Raw genomic sequence first — 13,352 nt, forward strand, 5'->3', positions numbered from 1 at the left:
TCTCCTACTGGGGATGTGCCCGCAACCCAGGTACATGCCCTTGACCGGAATCGAACCTGGGACCTTTCAGTCCGCAGGCCGACGCTCTATCCACTGAGCCAAACCGGTTTTGGCAACTTTTCTATTGTTAAACAAAGCAAGTAAGTACAGAAGCCAAACAGCAGGGTTAAAGTTAAACTATAGTTTCTACCTGAGATGATTGCTACCATACTTCAGTAACACGGATTAGGTCAGGTGAGGACACGCCATCCCGCCAAGATTGTCTTCCCATTGCATCCAACATCCCAAAGACTCTCCTTCACTCAAATGTTCGTCGTCACCTACTCTGGGCCTGTGGGACAGGGCAGAAAGGAGCCCAAAGAGGGGGGGGGGGGGCGTTCAGAAGAAGCTCCAAAGGAAAGGTGATCTTTAAACGGAGAAGTTAGGTCAGAAGACCCAACACATCCAGTCCCTTCCCCCAACCCTGCCCCCCCATCCCACCCCGCCCCCAGCACCCAGTGGGTTTAGAAAGAATAGAGGCCAAGACTGATGGAGCGGCAGGACACCCGGGAGGAAGGGAACTGGGCCGCGAGAGACCCGCCCCCAAGCTCAGGAAGGCTTCCTGCGCCGGGCGACCGAGTCTCCTGCCAGGGCCAGGGCAGAGGGCAGAACGCGCAGGCTGGCGACTGAGTCACGAGTGCCCACGCGGCGGCGGTGTGGCTCCGCGCATGCTCAGCTCGCGGCCCTCCGCAGTCGCCGGGCTCCGGAGGCGCCGGAAGCACCGGGAGCCGTCGCATGGCGCAGACAGGGGGCACCGGCCTGGGGACCCGGGGGCTGCGGCGCGCGGGCGCGGCCCTGGGGCGCGCGCCTTGGCTCTGGGCTCTGGCGCTGCTCGGGCAGGCGGCAGCCGCGGGTGCGCCGTCCAGGCGCCAGTGGCCCGTGCCCTACAGGTGAGCGCGCGGGGCGGCGGGCGCGCGCGGGGCGGCGGGCGCGCGCGGGGCGGCGGGCGCGCGCGGGGCGGCGGGCGCGCGCGGGGCGGCGGGCGCGCGCGGGGCGGCGGGCGCGCGCGGGGCGTGGCGTCCGGGTCCCGGGGCCGTGGGCAAACCCCGGCGCGGTGTGGAAGGAAGTTGGGAGCGCAGGAGTGTCACCTGCCTGTTGCGTGCCGCCCTGGGGCCTCTCTCTTAGGGACACTTGCGTCAGTGAGGAGGGGACAGACCCAGGGCTGACCTGAATTCTGGAAGAAAAGGGAAGTAAAGCTATTTTATCGCGTCACTTTTCGACTCTTTGAACAGTGGGACTTTTAACTTCACATTTATTATGTTACGCCATCATTAGCTACCGTGAGTGCATAACCTTTGGCAGACTTTACAGCAGCCTCCCCTGGGCTCGGTTCGCCGGGACTTCCCGTTTTTAGCACCGAAAGTCGGATGTCCCCGGAAGCCCCAGGCGGGCGGGTGACACTTCTTCGCCCGCCGTCTTAAGCCCGGAGGTAGGACGCTGGTCGCAAGTCAAGCGCGGGGGCTGCAAAACCGTGAGGCGGAATCCAGCCTTTGACCTAGAAGAGTACTTGGCCTGATACTGTCAGGTGGCTAAACAAATAGAAAGAAAACATGCTGTCACATGAGGCTCGCGAAAGGCCAGCAGCATTGAAAACGCATAAAAACTAGCCCAGCCGGTGAGCATGGCCATCAGGGTTCCATTCAGGTCAGGGCGCAGGCGGGTCTCATCCCCAGTGTGGGGGTGCAGGAGGCAGCCAGTCAGTGATTCTCATCATTGATGTTTCAATCTCTCTCTCCCTCTCCCTTCCTCTCTGAAATCAATAAAAAAAAAAAAAAAGTAAAATCATACTATATAGAGAAAGAAAACTCAACTATTTTAGATGACAAAATAGTGAGTTGGGAGTGAGTTTCGGATTCCACCTGCCGCTGATCAGATCCGGCACCATCATGACTAGCTGTGTGATCTTGGCAAAGTTGTTCAGTACCTCTGTGCCCATGTGTCCTCCGTCAGAAAGTGGGGATAAGTAGTAGCACTACCTTAGTTTTGTTGGGAGGATTAAACCTAGTAAATGCCAGCTGTTGTCAAACCTGGATATGAGTGGATTTCGCTCACGGAGTGGTTTTCACCAGTTCTTGTTTTGCTTGCTGTACATGAAAAGAGAAGTTTGGGGTTCATGCTGGTGTTCTGGGAAATGTTAATAAAATGTTCATAGGAAGTAAAAATTAAATATTCAATAAAACAAGGAGGAAAGTGTAAATGCAAAACTACTTGATTTAAGGGCAGGGTATTGAGTATGACTTCTTATGTTAAACAGTTTCAAATATTAAGTATATGTTGCTATCTAATAACCTCACCTGTATACAAGAAAATTTATTAAGTGTGGACTTAAATTATGCTTTAGAAATTACCTTAGACGTAAAATAGGTTTTGCAGTGGGCAGGTGAGACATACATAATTAAACGTTTGTTTAAACCAGGTAAGCACCTATCAAACAGGTGAGTATACCTGAATCTGGGCAATGTTCCTGAGGGTTGTTACTATTTTTGGCTAACATCTAGATTTCAATTAAAATAAGAATTTGTGTTGATGTGCTAGGATTGTAAAACAGTAGCTCTAGCTGGAACCTCAGGGATCTAGGCTTCTTAGAGCACAGATATAGGTAGCTTCTTTCCCTTTCACCTTTTCTCCCCGTGTCTAATATGGGAGGTGACCAGTAAACATTGAGCTGAATTCAGCTGTAGTCCTATTGCCAAGGCCTTCTCAGGCCACTTTCTTTTCTTGTTGCATTATTGAAGTAACCTCCTAAAACTAACCTCTCAGCCTTAATTTGGCCTCTCTACCTTCTTCTAATTTATAAAATAAGGTTTATTTTACAGCAAAATCAGTCATATCAGATCTGCTACTTAAATCCTTTATGCTGACTCCTCGACTCTGCCCTCCCGGTGGTAGGACTCAGGGGAATGGTTCGGCTGCCTCCCTCTCCTCTCACCACTCCTGCCTGAAAGCCTAAAGGCCCATCTTAATTACCTACCAGAGACTCTTCCAGTGTGTTGTGCTTATAATACTTAGTGTTTTCTCTCCCTTTCTGTCCTAATCTTCGAAAGTAGCTTAAAAACCTAGGCCACATCTTCATCTCTCTCTTTGACCTCCTCACCACCACCTATCCCATACAGGTGGAAATGATTTCTTCCTCTTTTGTGTCCATAGGACTTTGTGTATTTCTTTGGTCTAGACAGCCGTGGGCAAACTACGGCCCATTTGAAATGAATAAAACTAAAAAAAAAAAAAGACCGTACCCTTTTATGTAATGATGTTTACTTTGAATTTATATTAGTTCACACAAACACTCCATCCATGCTTTTGTTCCGGCCCTCCGGTCCAGTTTAAGAACCCATTGTGGCCCTCGAGTCAAAAAGTTTGTCCACCCCTGGCTAGCACCTACTACACTGCGCTTCATTGTTTAATGTCTTCCCAGCCCAGACCCAAAGCCCCTCGAGGAAGGGAATGACATTATAATTTCTATTTCCCTCCTTCCTAGTATAGTGTCCTACACATAGTAAGTCCTCAATAAATACTGGTTTAAGGAATATTAGTGAATTTTTAAGAAAATAGTAAACATATTCTATTTAATCATAATTATCTTTGAATAATCTTAGCACTTAGCATATGGATTGTTTGGGAAATTAAGTATCATTTGAAAACTATTCCTTTATTCAGTAAATATTTGTCTACTAAATAAGATCTAGAGCTATAACACTTTAAGGTATGGTCCCCATCTTCAAAATTCTCCCAGTGGGAGCAAGAAACAGGGAAGCATGCTATTATCCACGTGTTTTTCATGTATCTTTTGCTGTAAAAGAAATCATTGGAGTTTGTTCACAGGATAAATAAAATGTATATTTATATGCTGTGGGCTTAGCTTTAAATGTTTTCTTTAAAAATGTTATTGACAGTGAAGTTAAAATTTGGGTTTTAAAATGTGCAAGAAGAAGCATCCTAAGTTGATGGTTTCTTTTTCTTTATTAGACGCTTTTCCTTCCGTCCGGCACCAGATCCTTACTGTCAAGCTAAATACACTTTCTGTCCAACTGGCTCCCCTACCCCAGTTATGAAGGGTGATGATGTCATTGAAGTCTTTCGGTTACAAGCCCCAGTATGGGAATTTAAATATGGAGACCTCCTGGGACACTTGGTAAGAATGTATCTTGATCTTACAAGTTTAGTTAATTAAATTATGTCATTATTAAGTGGATTTGAGGAAATAGTTTAGATTATGTTTATTGGTTTTGCTCTGCGTGTATTTAGAATGAGTAGTCAAGCCCGGCCAACGTTGCTCAGTGGTTGGGCATGGACCTATGAACTAGGAGGTCAGGGTTAGATTCCCGGTCAGGGCACATGCCCGGGTTGCGGGCTTGATCCCCAGTAGCGGGTGTGCAGGAGGCAGCCAATCAAATTCTCTTATCAATGATGTTTCTATCTTTCCCTCTCCCTTCCTCTCTGAAATCAATAAAATATTTTTTAAAAAATGAATAATCAAAAAACCCCCAACATTATCAGGTTTCGTGATCCTGACAATAATAAATGCAGTTGCTCTCATTCCTTTTAATATTCTGAATCCAAACCCAATTCCTGTACTCAGCTCCTGGAAAAGTAGGAAGGGAGGAGGCCCAGAGGAAGGGGCAAAGCAGTCAGGAAACACTTCTTCATTTTCAGGTCCTGTTGAATGTACTTTTCCTGGGTTAGTCCACCACTTGAGTGTCTCACCCCCTGTGAGGTACATAGAGTTCCTTCCTGAGACTGTGGCATGGGGGTCTCTCACACTCATTCTAAGATGTAAGGAAATTGGGAACGTGTCCACATAGCATACGTTTTCCCGATCTGAGGTGAGCTGCAGTGGCAGTCAGAGTGGACGAGGGCCTGAAATTTGAGGAGCTACCGAGTGGACCGAGTAGCATCATGGAAGAAGGGACAGCTGAACAGTTGTTCTGCTTGACCTGCATTTGTGGTATATCTATCACATTTGCTCCCTCTGGTTCCTGGACCAGTGGTTGCTTCACAAATACTTTTATGCCTGTATGATCTTTACCCAGAAAATTATGCACGATGCCATTGGATTCAAGAGTACTTTAACTGGCAAGAACTACACAATGGAATGGTATGAACTTTTCCAACTTGGAAACTGCACATTTCCCCATCTCCGACCTGAAATGAATGCCCCGTTCTGGTGTAATCAAGGAGCTGCCTGCTTTTTTGAAGGAATTGATGATGGTCACTGGAAGGAGAATGGGACGTTAGTTCAAGTAGCAACCATATCAGGTAAGTTAAAAAAAATACGGCATTATTTGATGATTGCACTAACCTTTGACCCAAACTATTACTCATGCAAAACTTCACCTGTAAGTGATGAGTAGCTTATCTCCTTTATTCCCATGGCAAAAATAAATGACATGATAAAACACTTTACACAATTTAATTGGACTTAAATAATAGAGGGAAGTACATAAAATGCCTGAAAAAAATAATTCATTAAAGGACCTGTTAACTGTATCTGGGAAGAGGCTTTTAGTGATGATACATTAAAATAGTAATAGCCACCACTGATATTCTGAGTACTTTACATATATCACAGCATTTATAATCACAGAAGCCCCCTGAGATAGTTGCTATTATTTTTCCCATTTTTACAGATAGGGAAACTGAGGCACAATGAGCTAAAAGTCCCACAACTAAGGAAGTAGGACTTCAATCTTGGCAGTCAAGCCTTATTAACTCTTTTCTTAACTACTTTGTACATTGCCTCCTAAAACATATGATCTCACACATTTGAGGCCTCTTGAGCAATTTAAATATTTTATCTCTGAGATTTTCTGTTCTCTTGCATGTACCAGTATTTGAAAGTGGCTAAAACAGTTGGAATTTTGCTGCGTGCGTGTTGCATTTAGTTAGTGATAAAGAAAGGAGTTCAGCAGAACTTGTATCAGAAACTGGTCACATTTTATCTTACTGACTCATTGCTTCGTGTGTAGAATGAGGATGAGCCTTTTAGAGGTAGGGAGCTTGCCCATATAATTTATAGGACTCTACATTATAAATTGTTGTTCTCCACAAAAGTGGAAATAATAAAACCACTGTTTGTTATAAGAACAATTCAATGAACCACAGGACTTGAGGAAATTACCATGCTTTCCGCTTATACAGCTCTTTACAGAGCATTTTGGATTGTGTTCAGTTGGGAAGATAAAATACTCTTTTTACAAATAAGGAATTAAAGTTCAGCCAGGTGGCATGACCTACCTGTCTTTTAAGGTCACAAAGGTTAATGTAGAACCAGGAATAGAATTGGTGTCTCTTACATGTCATCTGGGGATATTTTAACTATATGCTGTGCTGTTTTCTAGTCTTTCAACTATATACCATGCTGTTTTCTACTTTCTAATTGCTACAAACCATTCCAATAATATAAAAGTTCATTTTTTTTTTTTTTAACAGTGGTCGGTATAATAAATAGCTACTCTTTCTTTCATTCTAGGCCAGTTCACATCTCTCCTTTCTCATTTCTTCCCACCTCATTATCTGAAAATTCTTCCTTCTGACATAAACATATGGTCATATGAACAAGAGATCACTGTTTCCTGGAAAATATTTTGTAATATGCCAGTACTTAAATCTTTTAAGTTATCCATCTGCTCTGCAATTAATCATATCCATTAGCCTTTTCTCATGTTACAAAACAGTGTTTCAAAGCATTCTTATCTCTTAATCACGGCACTGGCTTTTCCAAGCTGAAGAACACTAAGAACAGTCTCCCCAGTTTTAAGAAAACAGGTTTAATTCTATAAAATTTTAATTCTATAAAATTGATAAAACAGCCACTCTATTTTATAGCATGAAGTACTGATTTTACGGATTCCAGTAGGAGTAACTTAAGAATCAGCCATAGTGACAAAGTGAAATGTTGGGGCCAGGCTCATTTAGGCTTTACAAATGCCCAGATGTAAACATGCAGAGTACAGTGCTTTGTTACCATTTAGAGCAGTGGTTCTCAACCTTCCTAATGCCACGACCCTTTCATACAGTTCCTCCTGTTGTGGTGACCCCCAACTATAAAATTATTTTCGTTGCTACTTCATAACTGTAATTTTGCTACTGTTATGAATCGTAATGTAAATATCTGATATGCAGGATGTATTTTCATTGTTACAAATTGAACATAATTAAAGCATAGTGATTAATCACAAAAACAATATGTAATTATATATGTGTTTTCCGATGGTCTTAGGCGACCCCTGTGAAAGGGTCGTTCGACCCCAAAGGGGTCGCGACCCACAGGTTGAGAACCGCTGATTTAGAGGCTCCTGTGCTCTGGTACAAGGTGGTAGGAGGGACTGTTAGCCATCCAGGAGTCCATATAGTCCATGAACTTGGCCAAAAACATTTCCAGTTTTAGTTGATTTATTGGAAGAATGTGTGGTGGGTAGGAAGGTTGTAAGCAGAATCTCAAAAGCTGCAAGTACAGGAAGAAAGGCAAATACCAAATGTTGTAGGCGGGCGGGGTACAGCGCGTCCTCTCTTCACATTGGAAGGCAGCCTTCTCTAGCTATTCCCCAGGAGCCACGCAGACTGCACGCATGCCATGCCTTGTGACTGAGCTCCGCATTTCACCCTCCTCAGTTCTTCTTGAACTCTTTACCCCATTCACTCTTTCCTTTTACACAATTTCCCCTGCTTTCTTTTTCTCTTTTGCCTCTGAATACAAGGTTGAGAGGGGTAAAGAAAGACAACTTCTGTATGTGTGTAGTTTTGCTTTTGATTATAGCTTAAATAACTATAAAATTAGTGTATGTAAAACTCATCTTTATACAGCCTATTATTATATCTAATGTTTACAATTAAGAAATAGCTAGTGCCTTGAACATGGAATAAAAACTGGCGGAGCTTGGAGTCCTATTGTGAGATGCAGGTTTGGAAATTCAAAAACTATGGTTTATGTATGTACATCTATAGCCTTAATCTGGTTAGAACATTTGACTTAAAACTAACATGATTAATTTTAATATTCACATAAGTGATTTTTTTTCCCACTAGGAAACATGTTTAACAAAATGGCACAGTGGGTAAAACAGGACAATGAAACAGGGATTTATTATGAGACATGGACTGTCCAAGCCAGCCCAGAAAAGGGGGCAGAGACATGGTTTGAATCCTATGACTGTTCCAAATTTGTGTTAAGGACATATAAGAAGTTGGCTGAACTTGGAGCAGAGTTCAAGAAGATAGAAACCAACTACACAAGAATATTTCTATACAGCGGAGAACCTACTTTTTTGGGAAATGAAACATCTGTTTTTGGGCCAACTGGAAATGAGACTCTTGCTTTAGCCATAAAAAGGTTTTATTACCCCTTCAAACCACATTTGTCAACTAAAGAATTTCTCTTGAGTCTTGTGAAAATTTTTGATGCAGTGATTATACACAGACAGTTCTATTTGTTTTATAATTTTGAATATTGGTTTTTACCTATGAAATTTCCTTTTATTAAAATAACATATGAAGAAATCCCTTTACCTAACAGAAACAATACAATCTCTGGTTTATAAAATCCTTATTCTGCTGATTTGTATCCTTCTACCACCAGCATATCAGTCTTTCATGGAGTTGTTTTACATTTGTGTACTTTTTAGTCCTTTCTTCCTTGGGGCACAAAGGTAAAATGCACAGGGGCAGAATTGCTGCATAATAATATCTCAGGAATTTTTTTGGAAAGAAGCTGAAACTCTAATAGTGTTGGCCAAAGTGAGCACATTATGTGATCTTGATTTCAATCTCCCAACCCTTTATGAACATGGAGAATTACAGTTTGTATCAGCTATATAGGCTTTTTATACCCAACATTTTAAAATCATGAATATAGTGTACCAAGATTTTAAAATTAACCCCAGTGACATTTTCATGGTAGGAGCTATTGTCTTCTGGTATGGTAGCTACCCTTTGACACTTAAGTACTCTTTGGTAGTTTAGACTGACCTTACAGCTCTTGCAGCTTTTCGAACTGCTCTATTAGTTTGATTTTGTTCCGTCCACTTAAAGCTAAAGACTAATCTGGACACCATATGTAGAGTGGCTGTGGTTCCAGATGAAAAGAGCACAAGTGTTTGGCTAGTATTTTAGAACTAGCTAGTAACTGGCATTGTGTGATATAGGCAACTTAATACCTTCGAACTTAGTTTCCTTAGCTCTAAAATGATTCATCTGTGAGGACTGTTGTAAAGATTGAAGCCATGTAGGTTTGACATAGTAAGGTCACAATAAATAGTAGCTATAAAGATTAATCGGAGAACGAACTGGATCTTGCCTAATGAAACTAGTGGGCGTTACTGACTGCAGACATGTCTGGGTCATAGGTGCCCTGACTCCTTCACTGCCACTGTAGCCCCCCCTCTGCCCACTGAAGCTGCCAGCTTGGAGGAAGAGGGTAAACTTCTCATCAAGAGGACAGGTTTTTGGCAGGGGTCTCCAAGTAGTTGTACTTCCAATTAGGGCCATCAAACAAGGTTACAGGGTCCTTTAAGTGTCTAATGATCAGCTGAACACATTGTCTCTATTCATGGAAAAAACAGTAAGATGATGAAGCGAGAATCAGAGAAAAAAACCCCTGTGTTCAGTGTGTACTGTACCAATCATATTCAGTTTCTGTTAACATCTGAGTGCTTCCTGAGAGGTTAGTGCATGATCTCTGAGGTCTCATAAAAAGCCTAAGCATGGATATTATCTACCTGGTCCACACGAGTAAATAGGCCTTAGAAAGCTTAAGTGACCTTTCCATGGCTACCCAGCGAGCATTAAGAGCCACGTTTGAGCCAAGTTCTACTGACTGAACGGGACGCACTCTCAAGCAAGCTTTGTCAGCGCTGGTGTGTCCTCAGACCAATGCCCGCATCATGGCCCTTAGGAGAGAAGTACAGATACTGATAGGAAGCATTTAGAAACTTCAACTTGTTGGAGTCATTTTGTTTCTGTTGAATCTAATTTTTATAAAATAGGGCTTGTATTTTATGTCATTTTATAATTCATTTGTCTAGGAATTCACTTTTATTTTTCAAATTATAAGCACTATACGATAGCCTGAAAATAAAAACCCAGCCCTTTACTACAGATAGCTTGAGAAATTGCAGAGCCTCACTCAAGTACATAGGGAGAACTTGGATCTTCGCATTGTCTCTGTCTACTTGCTACAGCTGGGTAAGGCCATCTTTTACTGGGTTCTTAGGAGAGTTGTCCCAGGAAAACAGTAGTTTACATTTACAGAGTTGCATTGGGATAATAAGCAAACTCCTGTGCTAAGTTTGTTAGCTGTGCACCACAGAACTTGGTTCCAGAGCAAAGCTGAATGAGGACATCTGTAGATGGAACTTGAATTTTTAAGCAATATTCTAATACGTTAAAAAAGCATTCAAGATTTTTAATTGTTCCTAAGAATACTAATAAATGAAGAAATTCCGTGAAAGTAGCAGACTCAGGTGACTAGCACAAAAAGCATAACATTCATATAAGTAAGTACTTTTTAAGAATTTTCTAAACCTCTCGAACTGTCCTTAAAAGATGAAGTAGGGCTTTGCAATAGAGATGATTCAACAATGTTTTCAAAATAGGAGTTGGGCCACGCAGGAATTTACCAATTAAATGCAGACCTTTGAAATACTGTGTAACTTCAGTGTTATTGCTGCTTTTTTGTTAAGTTGTAAATTGATAAAATTTCCTCTGTTTCTTAAGAGAAAAACCATTTTGTTGAAGTTTGAATTATATAAGGGCTTTACATTACAATAAATATACCCTCACTTATTAATTCTGGCTCAGTATTAAGATAAGTATACCCACAAACTGACATAAATATATGCTTATAGAGCAGTGGTTCTCAACCTGTGGGTTGCGACCCTTTGGGGGGTCTAACGACCCTTTCACAGGGGTCACCTAAGACCATCAGAAAACATATATATAATTACATATTGTTTTTGTGATTAATCACTATGCTTTAATTATGTTCAATTTGTAACAATGAAATTGGAGGTCACCACAACATGAGGAACTGTATGAAAGGGTCGCGGCATTAGGAAGGTTGAGAACCGCTGTTATAGAGGAATATAGTCAAAAGGTGAAATTACTGAATTCTAAGTATTTGAAACCCTCAATCAAAATTGGCTCTTTAGAAATCAGAAAAAACAGTATTAGGAAGTTTATCGTTTTATGATCTGCTCTGGTGGCATTTAATGACTTCTCTGGGACTGCAGTTCCTTTAAGGTGATGACTTCATTTTTTTAAAGAAATTGTTGGCATGTTATACAGAGCAGTGCTCCAAAATCACGTGTCTTTTTTCCCCTGTTTCACAGCCAAACGGTTGGCCAGTTTGTTCCCAGCATCTTCCTCACATTTATCCTTTATTGTCCAAGTAGCTTCCTGCTCCTTAAACTTTCTACATTTTCTCTCCCCTATTTAAAACAAGAGAGGATATTAATTATATATTCTTTTACTGGACTGATTATTCTAAGGATAAGCTCTTAATTCACTTGGAGGAAAAAGGTTTTGTGTCCTTTTATACATGTCATATATGGCCTTTTTAAAAGGAATGTTGAGTGTGAGCAAACAGGTAAAACTTTTCTGGCTGCTTGGTAGTATTAAAACAAGTCCCACAGTTTGCAGGTTAGTGCAGCTGCTATGAAAAGTGTGGCGGTTCCTCAAAACATTAAAAGTAGGACCCGTTTACAACCCAGCAATTTCACTTCTGGGTATATATCCAAAGAAACGCAAAACACTAATTTGAAAAGATATATGCACTCTTATGTTCATTGCATTTTTTACAATAGGCAAGATATCGAAGCAATGTAAGTGCCCATCAACAGAAAAGTGGATAAAAAAGTGGTGGTACGTTATGCAATGGAATATTACTCGGCTATAAAAAAGAATGAAATTTTACCGTTTGTGATAACATGGATGGAGGATATTATGCTAAGTGAAATAAGTCAGACAGAGAAAGACAAATACCATGTGATTTCACTTATATGTGGAATTTAAAGAAAAAAAACTAAACAAAACAGAAACAGACTGACAGTTATAGAGAACAAACTGAGGGTTGCCAGATGGGATGAGGGTTAGAGGACTGGGAGAAAAAGTAATGGGATTAACAAGTACAAATTGGTAGTCATACTGTAAAGTACAGCAGAGGGAATACAGTCAGTAATATTGTAATAACTAAGTATGGTGCCAGGTGGGTAGTAGAATTATCAGGGATCACTTTGTTAATGACGTAATTGTCTTAACCATTATGCTGTACACCTGAAACTAACATAAAATAATATTGAATGTCAACTGAAATTAATAAAATGACCTTTCACTGGAAGGCTGAATTCAGTCCTTTAGGATACACTAGGAGGGAACTCATCCTCCTGCCTTTCCCAGATTCTAGAGGCTGCCTTTCCTTGGTTCATGGCCCCTTCCTTCATCTTCAAAGACAGCAGCATAGCTGCTGCTTAGCCTTTCATTATGCATTTTCAATTTTTAAAACTCTTATTACAATAAAGAGCCTGGACCTTTTTTATGTAAATATGACCAGTTTTTCTAAATCAAAGAAATTTTGAAATCTTCTAAAACTTTGTCTATAATAAGCATGTCAAACTCAAGGATGACAGGCCGCATGTGGCCCACCAGCCTCGAGTTTGACATGCTTCCTCTACAAATAAGGTATGATATTTAGGACTATAGTATGGACTTTTTAGTGGTATTTTATGCATCATTATTCTGCCTTGTGTCTAGTCTATGCAACCCAGATCAAGGGCTAGAAATTAGAAACAAATGGCCCCACAGTTATATCTCATCATCTTACTTGACTCACAACAGATATTTCAAATTCTTAAAAGGAAATGGACTAGCCCAATTTTCCTGTCTTGGTTATTTTTAATATATTTTTTATTGATTTCATAGAAGGAAGAGAGATAGAAACATCAATGATGGGCTAGAATCATTGATCAGCTGCCTCCTGCACACTCCACAGTGGGGATTGAACTTGCAACCCGGGCATGTGCCCTGGCCAGGAATTGAACTGTGACCTCCTCATTCACAGGTCGATGCTCAACCACTGAGCATGCAGTCTGGGCTGTCTTGGTTTTATTTTTTAATTTATGAAGAGTTCTGAGTATTTTCAGTGATACTAGTTTTTGCAGGTGTAAGTCTATATTGTGCAAAGAACTTTATAAAGTTTACTACAATAAATGTAAACATAATTTTATTTAAAAAAAACGACAATAAATTCAATCAAAACAGCCTCTCAGATAAACTGGGGCTGGAGTCTGTGCAAAGATTGTCCCCAGCTATGTATAGGGGAG

General features: G+C 41.2%; 1 protein-coding gene across 1 annotated transcript; it reads left to right on the plus strand.

Moving 5' to 3' along the window:
• The first annotated feature begins 707 nt into the window (after positions 1 to 707).
• Positions 708 to 10,827, plus strand: CLN5 (CLN5 intracellular trafficking protein). The gene is made up of 4 exons (XM_059684870.1): positions 708 to 929; positions 4,006 to 4,171; positions 5,070 to 5,295; positions 8,065 to 10,827. Exons 1-4 carry the CDS (start codon positions 775 to 777, stop codon positions 8,574 to 8,576), a joined length of 1,059 nt encoding a protein of 352 aa, XP_059540853.1. The 5' UTR covers positions 708 to 774; the 3' UTR covers positions 8,577 to 10,827.
• The last annotated feature ends 2,525 nt before the right edge of the window (positions 10,828 to 13,352 follow it).

This window comes from Myotis daubentonii, chromosome 2 (assembly GCF_963259705.1).
Source record: "Myotis daubentonii chromosome 2, mMyoDau2.1, whole genome shotgun sequence".
NCBI lineage: Eukaryota > Metazoa > Chordata > Mammalia > Chiroptera > Vespertilionidae > Myotis > Myotis daubentonii.

Coding starts and splice junctions, on each gene's coding strand:
- CLN5 (XM_059684870.1), top strand. CDS start 775: ATGGCGCAGACAGGGGGCACCGGCCTGGGGACCCGGGGGCTGCGGCGC. Junction 930..4,005: donor CAGTGGCCCGTGCCCTACAG/GTGAGCGCGCGG, acceptor TTTCTTTATTAG/ACGCTTTTCCTTCCGTCCGG. Junction 5,296..8,064: donor TCAAGTAGCAACCATATCAG/GTAAGTTAAAAA, acceptor TTTTCCCACTAG/GAAACATGTTTAACAAAATG.